Source organism: Oncorhynchus tshawytscha, linkage group LG31 (genome assembly GCF_018296145.1).
Source record: "Oncorhynchus tshawytscha isolate Ot180627B linkage group LG31, Otsh_v2.0, whole genome shotgun sequence".
Lineage (NCBI taxonomy): Eukaryota > Metazoa > Chordata > Actinopteri > Salmoniformes > Salmonidae > Oncorhynchus > Oncorhynchus tshawytscha.
Genome location: NC_056459.1, coordinates 12787699 through 12800668, shown reverse-complemented (window position 1 = coordinate 12800668; position 12970 = coordinate 12787699). Strand labels below are relative to the sequence as shown.

General features: G+C 44.1%; 1 protein-coding gene across 1 annotated transcript; it reads right to left on the bottom strand.

The window, feature by feature from the left end:
- Window positions 1-10394: 10394 nt before the first annotated feature.
- Window positions 10395-12714, bottom strand: LOC121841452 (histidine-rich glycoprotein-like). The gene is made up of 2 exons (XM_042309826.1): window positions 12704-12714; window positions 10395-11214 (listed from the first exon to the last, which is right to left on the bottom strand). The coding sequence occupies exons 1-2, from the start codon at window positions 12712-12714 to the stop codon at window positions 10395-10397; spliced, it is 831 nt and encodes a 276-aa protein (XP_042165760.1).
- Between the last annotated feature and the right edge of the window lie 256 nt (window positions 12715-12970).

Genomic DNA, 12970 nt, shown 5'->3' with positions numbered 1-12970 from the left:
GCAGCATAAATACTGGAGGCTGAGACAGGAGGGGTCAGGAGATACTGTGCCCCCATCTGAGGACACCCCCGGACAGGGCCAAACAGGAAGGATATAACCCCACCCACTTTGCCAAAGCACAGCCCCCACCCCACACCAGACTTTAAGTCTTTATGTTAAGAACTGACTTATTTGCGGAGGGTTTAGCGAGTGTGTGTTATTTCAGAAAATCACAGAAATCTCTCAGAACTCCTAAACACCATTTTTTAAAGTAACACGCTGCAACTGGATCTGTAACTTAAAAAAATATTTTTTTGAACATCACCAATTGTACATTGTACGATTTCTCTTAAATTACGATAGGTAAATGTCTGGTTCTTTTTTTCCTGACACCGTAGGTTCATTTACTTTGACATGAAGCGGTAAAATTATTGCTCTATTTTCGTTTTGGACCTTTAATCCCAGGAAAATGGCCATAACTCAAAAACCAATGAGGCCTCGACGCCATCTTGTTTGGGGCCAAATGCCCAATTATGCCAAACCTATGCTCACCAAGTTTCGTCTTTCTAAGTCTTTTCCATTTAGGAGAAAAGGCTTTGTCGTGATTGAAGATGTTTTGTACATTTGCAATATGATTCCATTCGCCCTCTTGTGGGATTTACCGGGACAGCGGAAAAATGGCCAAAATTAGAAAATGTTATAAAATGGAAACCGAATGTCCGAGAGATTTCGTTTGATGACTTCCCGGAAGATCCGGCTCCCGTGCATGGACCGCCGCCGTCCGCAAATTTTTAGAAATGTTGGTGGACTTCTAGTAAGGGACCGTACAATTCCCACGTAAAATTTCCACCTGTGCAACCCTAGCTATGAGTAATAGGTTTTGTCAGTGTCAAATCTTCATTTGCATAAAGGTCATTGGGCTCTAGCTGCTCATTCTCTCAGTTACAGAGGAAAGATGTTCACTCAACCTTTTGTTCTTCTGAGGTAAAATTAGCTAGCTAGTTAACAATGACTCTCTCAACCATCTCTTATTACACTGGACTGCTGCTCACGGACAGAAGAAATGGACTTCAAAATCAATAGCCAAGTAAGTTAATGTTAGCTAGCTAACTAGGTGTTGAGTGTGAGTGGTGTAACGTTAGCTAATGTTACAGCTGTAAAGAAAGTAGCTAGCTAACGTAAACTCACCCAAATCTGTACAAATGTGCGCAACTGCAACATTCAAACGAGGCTACAAAGAAAACTAATGGGACTGTAGCGACTGTGTTGCCTTCAAAATCAGGGGTGTGAACTAGGTTTCTATTCAAGTGTTGATCGACATGATAATGGCTCTATAGTTTTGGAGAAAAGTTGAAAAAACTGACCCTCCGTTATATCGTGACGTGTCATGCCGTAACGTACAGCACGCATAAAGCAATTATTTCTGTTTTACAATCTCTCTCCACCAGGTATAGCCCTTCTCTCATCCTTTAAAAACAAGAAATGGACAGTGACAGAGGTAAGGTGGGGATACCTAATCATTTTTTACGTCATCATGCGATCATCATTCTCAAAGCCGCTGTTTACTTCTAAGATCACTTTAGCACCGGCCTAAAAAGGGGATGTATTTGAGATGGGAGTACCTAGAATTGACAATTGATATATACCATTGGATGAGATAATGTTTTGGTCCTAAGTGGTACCAAGAATGAGATAGGAACTTCGTTTAGGAGACCAAACTGAACAATAATTCATAGCTAATGCTATCAAGCTATGGGATACTCCTCTTTCAAGTAAAAGGTTATTTTTGTAATGTTCCTAAGATCTGTTATTCGTCATGTGTGTTGAGATGGGTGTGTCTTGGCTATAAATTATTCTAAGAACTGTTTTGCAAGCACTCTCAGAGAATTCATTTATAGACACTGAAATGATCTGAGAGTCACAGGGCTATGGTGAAGCTCATATATAATTAAATATGGACTTTATAATATACTCTGACTTGTGTGTGGTTTGCTCTCTCAATGTTTAGTAATACAGGAAATTACCACGACAAGCTATAAAACATCAACCACCTAGCTAGCTTGCTATAGTGATGTCTGTATGAAGAACCAATTTATCAGCTAGTATGCTAGTAGTTAAAACTGCATCCCCTATCAATGCACAATTGTCATCATAGGTCAGAGTCTCAGAGTTGGCACAACACTTTAAAGGAGGAACCACTGTAATAACTCCTAAACGTTGCAGCGTACTGCGGCGCAGCTTGCACGGTGCCGAATAATTAATAACGTTATTTAAGTGTGAACCACTGGTACCATTAATGCTATTTAGTGCTAGTTTGACCACCAGAGTGCATCTTTGAGAAGCATTTGATAGCCTTAAATAATGGCTGTACTAGAGAATGCGGGCATGCAGGAGACCGGGTTTAAATTCTCTGACAGGGAGGAAGGAGTAGGCTGTCCTTGTGAATTTGTTCTTAACTGATTCCATATGTGTTCTTAAAAAGTAATGATGTCTTCAACTATTATTCTACAATGTGGAAAATAAGTAAAAATAAAGAAAAACTGGTACTTCCTTAGTTAATTTTATTAATATTATGGTGTTTCTATTCCAAGCTAAATGAAAAGCCCTCGGTGTTTCCGTTAGGATGGAATGGACAATATGGCGCTGTACAACGTGACGGTCGGGAGTACAGTACTGGGTTATTTAGCGAAAGAATCCAGTGTCCTGCGGGCATGCGGGAGACCGGGGTTCAATTCCCTGATGGGGAGGAAGGAGTAGGATATCCTTGTAAATAAAAAATTGTTCTTAACTGACTTCCCTAGTTAAATAAATGTTACACTAAGAGCATAACATTTCTAAACCTAATTTTATAATTCTAGTCTAACTAATACGCAAATGGAGATTCAGTGAAAATAAAAATCTAATTGATTTATCTAGACCAGTCCCCATGATTGTCTCAGAGCTGTGCGAAACAGTGCTAAAATAGTTGTAGGCTATCACTTCAAATCCTATTGCTTCTAACTTCAATATGCTCATTAAGTAAATAAGACCTACTCTACTTTTAACAGCACATGACTCAACACTAGTGAGACTCATGTTGCCTACTGTAGGCCTACAGTATATCTAAACATATGATGTGACTCTCTGCCAAGAATTACATACAGAGGATTGGAGGATATTTCTGTAATTCAGGGATATTTATTCCCATAGTAATTCATTATGGATCCATAACTAAATAAACATCGGCATTTTGAAGGAGTATTTTTATCATTATTTTATTAATGAAAGCATAAAGATTCCATTATTAGTTACATTTTTACACTAACAGCATAACATTTCTAAACCCTAATTTTCTAATTCTAGTCTAACTAATACCCAAATGGAGATTCAGTGAAAATAAATATCAAATTGATTCATCTCATGGGTCTCCCAGTTGATCAAGCACAGGTATTGAACCTGCATTTGGAGCAACACAGCTTGCATTGCTATGCAGTCTTAGACCATTGTACCACTTAGGCTCTGTGCAATGTGAACGGTTGGGAGAGGCCTACAGTACTACAATAAGAGCAACTGCAGTTGTTGTGGCAGGGGCTGTCGTAGTGCCGGCTGCAGTTTTGGTGGTAGCAGCTGCAGTTGAAGTCGGAAGTTTACATACACTAAGGTTGGAGTCATTAAAACTTGTTTTTCAACCAATCCACACATTTCTTGTAAACAAACTATAGTTTTGGCAAGTCGGTTAGGACATCTACTTTGTGCATGACACAAGTAATTTTTCCAACAATTGTTTACAGACAGATTATTTCACTTATAATTCACTGTATCACAATTCCAGTGGGTCAGACGTTTACATACACTATGCTGACTGTGCCTTTAAACAGTTCCAGAAAACATGTCATGGCTTTAGAGGCTTCTGATAGGCTAATTGCCATAATTTGAGTCAATAGGAGGTGTACCTGTGGATGTATTTCAAGGCCTACCTTCAAACTCAGTGCCTCTTTGCTTGACATCATGGGAAAATCAAAAGAAATCAGCCAAGACATCAGAAATAAAAACGGGATCATCTTTGGGAGCAATTTCCAAATGCCTGAAAGTACAGATGAACCAACAATATTACGCAAGTATAAACACCATTGGACCACGCAGCCACCATATCGCTCAGGAAGGAGATGCGTTCTGTCTCCTAGAGATGAACGTACTTTGGTGCGAAAAGTGCAAATCAATCCCAGATCAACAGCAAAGGAACTTGTGAAGATGATGCAGGAGATGGGTACAAAAGTATCTATATCCACAGTAAAACGAGTCCTATATCGACATAACCTGAAAGGAAGAAGCCACTGCTCCAAAACCGCCATAAAAAAGCCAAACTACGGTTTGCAACTACACATGGGGACAAAGATCTATTTTGTTTCCTCAGACCAGAGGACATTTCTCCAAAAAATACGAACTGTTTGGCCATAATGACCATCATTATTTTTGGAGGAAAAAGGGAGAAGCTTGCAAGCCGAAGAACACCATCCTGACCTTGAAGCATGGGGGTGGCAGCATCATGTTCTAGGGTTGCTTTGCTGCAGGAGGGACTAGTGCACTTCACAAAATAGATGGCATCATGAGGTAGAATAATTATGTGGATATATTGAAGTTGCTGCAGTTGTGGTGGTGGGGTCTGTCTTAGGGGTGTCTGCCATTGTGGTGGTAGCTGCCGATGTTGTAGCAGCTGCTTTTGTGGTAGAAGCTGAGGTTGTGGTGGTAGCGGCTGTCGTAGTCGCGATTGCAGTTGTGGTGGCAGTGGCTGTCATTGTAGTTGCACCTGCAGTTGTGGTTGCAGAATCTGCTTAAATCATACTTAAGTAACATATTTGAACCATTTTAAATGCATTTAATGTCAATTTTTTTTGTATTTTGTTAACATTTAAGTATATTAAATACAATTTTAAATGACCTAAATTGGGCTGCTTTTTGTACTTAAGTATATTCTTACTATGATATATAATGATCAAAACAAATATACTTTGAATACACCATAAGTACATTTTATGTATATTTCACATGAATTTGAAAAATGAATTGCTAAAATGGTATTTTTATTAGAATTGCTGTGTTTTCTTATACATATACATTTTTACTTATTAACCACATTAGCCATTGTATTTTGCAATGTGAAGGTTTTCTTGATTGATTTTAACATGCTATTTACCAAGCAGTTTTGGCTGGTGCTTCACAGTCCATCAAAACTGCAGCACTGTCCATCAAATGATTGAGAGCTGTTCACATTTAGCATTTCACACTTTAATTGTTCATATTATGGTATTCAATCAATATTTCAAACAGAATAATTTTGTACTTTTAATTACATATTACAGATTTTGTTTGAAAATGAACATCAAAACATTTGAATAAGCTAAATATGAGGAACAATATCATATTATAAATCAAAACTTTAGCTGAAGAAAAGGATGCTGGGGGAATGTGCACAAGCGTTTTAGAAAGTATACTTGAAATATATTTTGTGGATGTTTAAGTTAAATATACTTTTTTGAAAGTATACTTAAGTATATTTTCTTGAGGTATGAAAAAGTATACTTTCAGGAAGTATGTTCCTCAGTTGTGCAATAAGCAATCGTTCTCATTGTCAACTTTCTCATTGCTCTTCTGAACAGGAATTCAGAAAGACCTTCAAAACTTACTAATGGCACTGAAACTCCAGTGTCTTGGATTTATCCACATTTTGTTCTTATAAAGTGGGATTAAAATGTATATAATTGTACATTTTTGTCAACAATCTAACTAAAAAACTCTGTCAAAAGTGGAAGATTTATATAAATTAACTAAAATATAGTCATTGCGTAAGTATTAAGCTCGCTGAGTCCATACATGCTAGAAACACCATTGGCAGCAGTGAGACTTCTTGGGTACTAAAGTCTCTTAGAGCTTTACAGACTTGGGTTGTGCAATATTAGCCCTTTATTCTTTTTATAATTCTTCATGTTCTGAAACGATGTTGGTGCTCATGGTTACAGAGCAATTTTCAAATCTTGCCATAGATTTTCAAGCAGATATAAGTGAAAACTGTAACTTGGCCACTCAGGAACATTTTCTGTCTTGGTAAGCAACTCCTGTGTAGATTTGGCCTTGTGTTGTAGGTTATTGTCCTACTGAAAGGTGAATTCCTCTTCCAGTAACTGTTGTAAAACAGACTGAAGCAGGTTTTCCTCTAGGATTTTGCCCGTGCTTCGCTCCATCCCGTTTCTTTTTATCCAGAAATAAGTATTTGCCAATGTCAAGCATACCCATACCATGATGCAGCCACCACCATGCTTGAAAAGGCGGCAGTTACTCAGTGATGTGTTGTGTTGGATTTGCTCCAAACATAAGGCTTTGCATTTAGGCCAAATCAACAAACAAAAAATGCAGTATTACTTTATTGCCCTGTTGCATAAAAAATGTATGTTTTGGAATATATTTATTCGTAAATTTGTATTATCATTTTCACTCTGCCATTTAAATCTTTATTGTGGAGTCACTACAATGTTGTTGATCCATCCTGTTTTTTTTAACCTTCACAGCCATTAAACTGCTTCATAATCACCAATGCCCTCAGGGTAACATCCATGAGAAGTTGAATTCCTGTCCTGCAGCTCTGTTCAGAAGGATGACTGTATCTTTGATGTGTCTGGGTAGTTCAATACATAATACACAGCATAATTATTCACTTGACCATGCTTAAAGAGATATTCAATGTCTGATTTGATATATTGTTACCGATTTACCAATCACTGCCCTTTTAGGAGGCTTTCGAAAGGCTCCCTGGTCTTTGTAGTTGAATCTGTGCTTGAAATTCAATACTTGACTGATGGACCTTACAGATGTTATATTTATGGGGAACAGAGGAAGGGTCATGAAACATATTCTGTAATTTGTTAAGCCAAATTTTACTCCTGAACTAATTTAGGCTTGCCTAAGCAAAGATAGAATATTTATGCAATTACTATATTTTAGTTATCACATTTTTATTAATCTTGTATTTTTCCCACGTTGACATTACAGAGTAATTAGAGTTCATTGTTGACAACAAATGGCAATTAAATACATTTAATCCCACTTTTTAGCACAAAAAATGTGAAGCAATCCAAGGGGTATGAATAATTTTGCAAGGCACTGTATACTCATAGTGTACTTGATCACTCAGAAGCAGAGTTTCATAAAAAAAGCAATGTTTCAATTTAAAAACAACTTCAAGTGTATTTTTATGAATATACTAAAATACAATAAAAGCATTTGAACTTAAACACAATCATAACTGTACTTCAATTTCAATGATAGTGAACATATTGTATGCTTAAAGACTGAAAACAATTAATTTAAATTACACTTTTAATAAGTGTATTGAAGTGTGATGATTGCATACAGTAAAAGGCTGAAAGTAAAAGGCTGAAAAAAACGATGAATTTAAAGTACACTTTTAATAAGTGTGTTGAAGTTGTTATATGTGTAGTATATACTTAAGATATATCCGAAAAATACATATTGTATTTTCAGTATATTATTTTAATTTCATATATTTAAGTATAGATTAATATACTTTTTTCACTTGGGTGTTGTGGTAGCAGCTGCAGTTGTGGTGGCAGGGGCTGACGTAATGTAAAAATGCAGTTGTGATGGAAGTTGGTGTTGCCATTGTGGCAGATGCAGTTGTGGTGGAGGCAGATGCTGTTGATGCAGCAGTGGTGGCAGCAGCTGTCTTAGTGGTGGCTGCAGTTGTGGTTGCAGGGTCTGTTTTAGCAGAGGCTGTAGTGGCTGCAGTTGTGCTGGTAGCTGCAGTTGTTGTTTGCAGCAGCTGCTTTTGTGGTAGAAGCTGCAGTTGTGGTGGCAGCGGCTGCTGTTGTAGTGGCAGCTACAGTTGTGGTGGTAGGGGCTGTTGTAGTGGCAGCTGCAGTTGTGGTGGCAGCGGCTGTCGCAATGGCAAATGCAGTTCTGGTGGCAGGGGCTGTTGTAATGGTGGCTAAAGTTGTGGTGCCAAAGACTGAAGCTGTGGTAGCAGATGCTGTTGTTGTCTGTCATAGTGGCGGCTACCGATGTGATAGCTGGTGCAGTTGTGGTGGCAGCTGCAGTTGTGGTGGCGGCTCCATTTGTGGTGGCGGCTGCAGTTGTGGTGGCGGCTGCAGTTGTGGTGGCGGCTACAGTTGTGGTGGCGGCTACAGTTGTGGTGGCGGCTACAGTTGTGGTGGCGGCTACAGTTGTGGTGGCGGCTACGGCTGCGGCTGCAGTTGTGGTGGCGGCTACAGTTGTGGTGGCGGCTACAGTTGTGGTGGCGGCTACAGTTGTGGTGGCGGCTACAGTTGTGGTGGCGGCTACAGTTGTGGTGGAGGCTGCAGTTGTGGTGTAGCAGTTGTGGTGGGGCTACAGTTGTGGTGGCGGCTCAGTTGTGGTGGCAGCTACAGTTGTGGTTGCGGCTGCAGTTGTGGTGGCGGCTACAGTTGTGGTGGAGGCTGCAGTGTTGTGGCGGGGGCTATCATAGTGGCAGCTACAATTATGGTTGCGGCTGCAGTTGTGGTGGCGGCTACAGTTGTGGTGGCGGTGTGGTTGCGGCTGGTGGTGGCTACAGTTGTGGTGGCGGCTACAGCTACAGTTGTGGTGGCGGCTACAGTTGTGGTTGCGGCTGCAGTTGTGGTGGCGGCTACAGTTGTGGTGGAGGCTGCAGTTGTTGTGGCAGTTGTTGTGGGGGGCTATCATAGTGGCAGCTACAATTATGGTTGCGGCTGCAGTTGTGGTGGCGGCTACAGTTGTGGTAGCTGATGCAGTTGTGGTGGAGGCAGCAGTTGTGGTGGCAGGGACTTTTGTAGTTGTGGCTGCAGTTCTGATGGCAGCAGTTGTGGTGGCGGCTGCAGTTGTGGTGGCGGGGGCTGTAGGAGTAGCGGCTACAGTTGTGGTGGCGGCTATAGTTGTGGTGGCGGCTGCAGTTGTTTTGGCGGGGGCTGTCATAGTGGCGGCTACAGTTGGGGTTGCGGCTATAGTTGTGGCTGCTGCAGTTGTGGTGGCTGCTGCAGTTGTGGTGGCAGATGCAATTGTGGTGGTGGGGACTGTCATAGTTGCGGCTGCAGTTCTGGTGGCAGCAGTTGTGGTAGCGGCTGCAATTGTGGTGGCGGGGACTGTAGGAGTAGCGGCCACAGTTGTGGTTGCGGTCTGAGTTGTGGTGGCAGATGGAGATGTGGTGGCGGCTGCAGTTGTGGTGGCTGGAGCTGTAGGAGTTGTGGCTGCAGTTGTGGTGGCAGGGGCTGTAGGAGTAGCAGCTGCAGTTTTGGTGGCAGGGGCTGTCGTACTTGCGGCTGCAGTTTTGGTGGCAGCAGTTGTGGTAGCGGGGGCTGTCGTAGTTGCAGTTACAGTAGTAGTTGCAGAAGTAGTGGCATCTGCAGTTGTGGTTGTTGAACCTGCTGTTGTGGTAGCAGCTGCAGTTCTGCTTGAAGCAGATTTCATTGGAGCGGCTGCAGTTCTGGTGGCAAGGGCTGTTGTGGAGGCAGCTGCAGTTCTGGTTGCAGCGGGCCGGCGTAGTGATGACTCCAGTTGTGGTGACCGTGGCTGTTATCGTAGTGGCTGCTGCAGTTGTGGTGGCAGGCGCTGTACTAGTGGTGGCTGCAGTTGTATTGGCAGTGGCTGTTGTAGTGGTGGAGGCTGTTGTAGTTGTGGCTACAGTTGTGATAGCGGATGCACTTTTGGTGGCAGGAGATGTCGTAGTGGTGGTTGCAGTTGTTGTGGCAGGGTGTGTAGTAGTGGTGGCTTCAGTTCTGGTGATAGCAGCTGTAGTAGTTGCAGCTGCAGTGGCTGCTGTCGTATTGGCAGCCGCAGTTCTGGATGTGGCAGCTGTTCTTGTGGTAGAAGCAGCAGTTGTGGTTTCAGTAGCTGTTGTATAAGCAGCTGCAGTTGTGGAGACAAGGGCTTTTGTAGTTCCAGCCACTGCCACAACAACTGGAGCAACCACTATGCGGGCCGGCGTAGTGGGGGCTTCAGTTGTGGTGTCACTGGCTGTTATCATAGTATTTGCTGCAGTTGTGGTGACAGGGGCTGATGTAGTTGTGGCTATAGTTGAGGTGAGAGGGGCTGTCATAATGGCGGTTGCAGTTGTGGAAGCAGCTGCATTTGTAGTGGCAGGGGCTGTCATAGTAGCGACTGCAATTGTGGTGGCATGGGCTATCGTAGTAGAAGCTACAGTTGTGGTTTTGGAGGCTTTCATAGTGGCTGCTACAGTTGTGACAGCGGCTGTCGTAGTGTGGGCTGAAGTTGTGGTGGGAGTGGCTATTATTGTAGTGGCAGCTGCAGTTTTGGTTGTGGTAGCTGCTGTAGTATTGTGGGCTGCAGTTGTGGTTACAGCGGATTTTGTTGTGGCGGATGCTGTTGTGGTGACAGCGGCTGTTGTTGTAATACCAAATGCTGTTGTGGTTGCATTAGCTGCTGTTGTGGGAGCAGCTGCAGTTGTGGTGGCAGGTGCTGACGTAGTTGCGGCTACAGTTGTGGTGAGAGGGCCTTTGGTAGTGGCAACTGCAGTTGTGGTGGCAGTGGCTGTCGTAGTGGTGATTGCAGTTATGGTGAATGGGACTGTTGTGGTGGCAGCTGCAGTTGTGGTGGCAGCGGGAGTTGTCGAAGTGGTAAATGCAGTTGAGGTGGTGGCAGATGCTGTTGTGGCAGCGGCTGTAATTGTGGTGGCAGAAGTTGTGGTGTCTGCGGCTGCTGTCGTAGTGGCATATGCACTTGTAGTGGCAAGAGCTGTCGTAGTAGTGACTGCATTTGTGGTTGCAGGGGCTATTGTAGTAGCAGCTGCTATTATAGTGGTGGGGGATGTTGTAGTGGTGACTACAGTTGTGATAGCGGATGCACTTGTGGTTGCAGGAGTTGTCATAGTGGTGGTTGCAGTTGTTGTAGCAGCAGCAGCAGTTGTTGTGGCGGCGGCTGTTGTAGTTTTTGTTGTGGTAGCTGGAACTGTTGTTGTGGCTGCTGCAGTTGTTGTTGTCGCATTTGCAATTGTAATGGCATGGGCTGTTGTTGTTGCGTCTGCAGTAGTGGTGGCTGGGACTGTTGTGGTATCGGCTGCAGTTCTGGTGGCAGGGACTGTCGTAGTAGCAGCTGCAGTTGCGGCAGCTGGGGATATTGAATTGGGAGCTGTAGGTGTGGTGGCAGCAGCTGTTGTGGTGGCAGCAGTTGTGGTGGCTGGGGATGTCGTAGTGGTTGCTGCAGTTGTGGTGGCAGTGTCTGCTGTTGTAATGGCAGCTGAAGTTGTGGAGGCACCGGCTGTCCTAGTGTGGGCTGCAGTTGTGGTGACAGTGGCTTTTGTAGTGGCAGCTGCTGTTTTGGTGACAGTGGAAGTTGTCTTAGCAGCAGATGCAGTTGTCTTTGTGCCAGCTGCTGTTGTGATGGCAGCGAGTGTTTTAGTGGTGGTTGTGGTGGCTGGTACTGTTGGGTTGGCGGCTGCAGTTGTGGTGGCTTTGGGAGTTGTCGAAGCCGAAAATGCAGTTGTGGTTTTGGAAGTTGAGGTGGCAGCGGGAGTTGTCGAAGTGGTAAATGCAGTTGTGGTGGCTGGGACGGTTGTGGTATCGGCTGAAGTTGTGGTGGCAGCATCTGTGGAAGCAGGGGCTACTGTTGTAGTGGCACATGCAATTGTGTTGGCTGGGACTGTTGTGGTATCGGCTGCAGTTGTGGTGGCAGATGCTGTTTTGGCAGCGGCTACACTTGTGGTGGCAGCAGTTGTGGTGGCAGCGGCTGCTGTTGTAGTGGCAGATGGAGTTGTGGTAGCATCTGCAATTGTAGTGGCATGAGCTCTAGATGTAGCGACTGCAATTGTGGTTACAGGGGACGTTGTAGTAGGTGCTGCAGTTGTAGTGGTAGCAGCTGCAGTTGTGGTGACAGCAGTTGTGGTGGCAGCGGCTGTCATAGTGTGGGCTGCAGTTGTGATGACAGGGGCTTTTGTAGTGACATCTGCTGTTGTGGTTTTAGCTGCTGTTGTCGTAGTAGTGGTGGCTACAGTTGTGATAGCAGATGCACTTGTGGTGTTAGGGGCTGTCTTAGTGGTGGATGCAGTTGTGGTAGCTTCTGTAATTGTAGGGGCATGGACTGTCATAGTTGCTGCTGCAGTTGTGGTGGCTCGGACTGTTGTCGTATCGGCTGCAGTTGTGGTGGCAGCATCTGTGGTGGCAGGGGCAACTGATGTAGTGGCAGATGCAGTTGTGTTGGCTGGGACTGTTGTGGTATCGGCTACAAATGTGTTGGCAGATGCTGTTGTGGCAGCGGCTACACTTGTGGATGCAGCTGCTGTCGTAGTGACAGATACAGTTGTGGTAGCATCTGCAGTTGAAGTGGCATGAGCTGTCTTGTTTGTGACTGCAATTGTGGTGACAGGGGAACTTGTGGTAGGCGCTGTAGTTGAAGTGGCAGCATCTGTCAGAGGAGCGGCTACAGTTCTGTTGGCAGCAGCTGTTGTAGTGTTGGTTGCAGTTGTGGTGACAGGGGAAGTTGTAGTGGCGGCTGCTGTTGTAGTAGCAGCTGCAGTTGTGATAGCATCTGTAATTGTAGTGGCAGGAGCTGTCATAGTAGCTACTGCCATTGTGATGGCAGGGGCTATTGTAGTAGCAAGTGCAGTTGTGGTGGTGGGGACTGTTGTTGAAGTAGTGGCAGCTTCAGTTGTTATAAGGGATGCACTTGTGGTTGCAGTTGCAGTACCAGCTACAGTTGTGGTGGCAGGGCCTGACATAGATACAGGTACCACAACTGCATCATCCATTATAACAGCAGCCCCTGCAGTTGTGGTGACAGTGGCTGTTGTAGTGTGGGCTGCAGTTTTGGTGGCAGTGGCTATTATCGTAGTGGCAGCTGCAGTTGTGGTTACGGCATCTGCTTTCGTAGGAGCGGCTGCAGTTATATTGGCAGCAGTTGCGTTGGCAAGGACTTTTGTAGTAGTGGCTGCTTTTGTGGTGAAAGCTGCTGTTGTCGTCGTAGCAGTTGTAGTTGCAGTGGCTATTAAGGTAGTGGC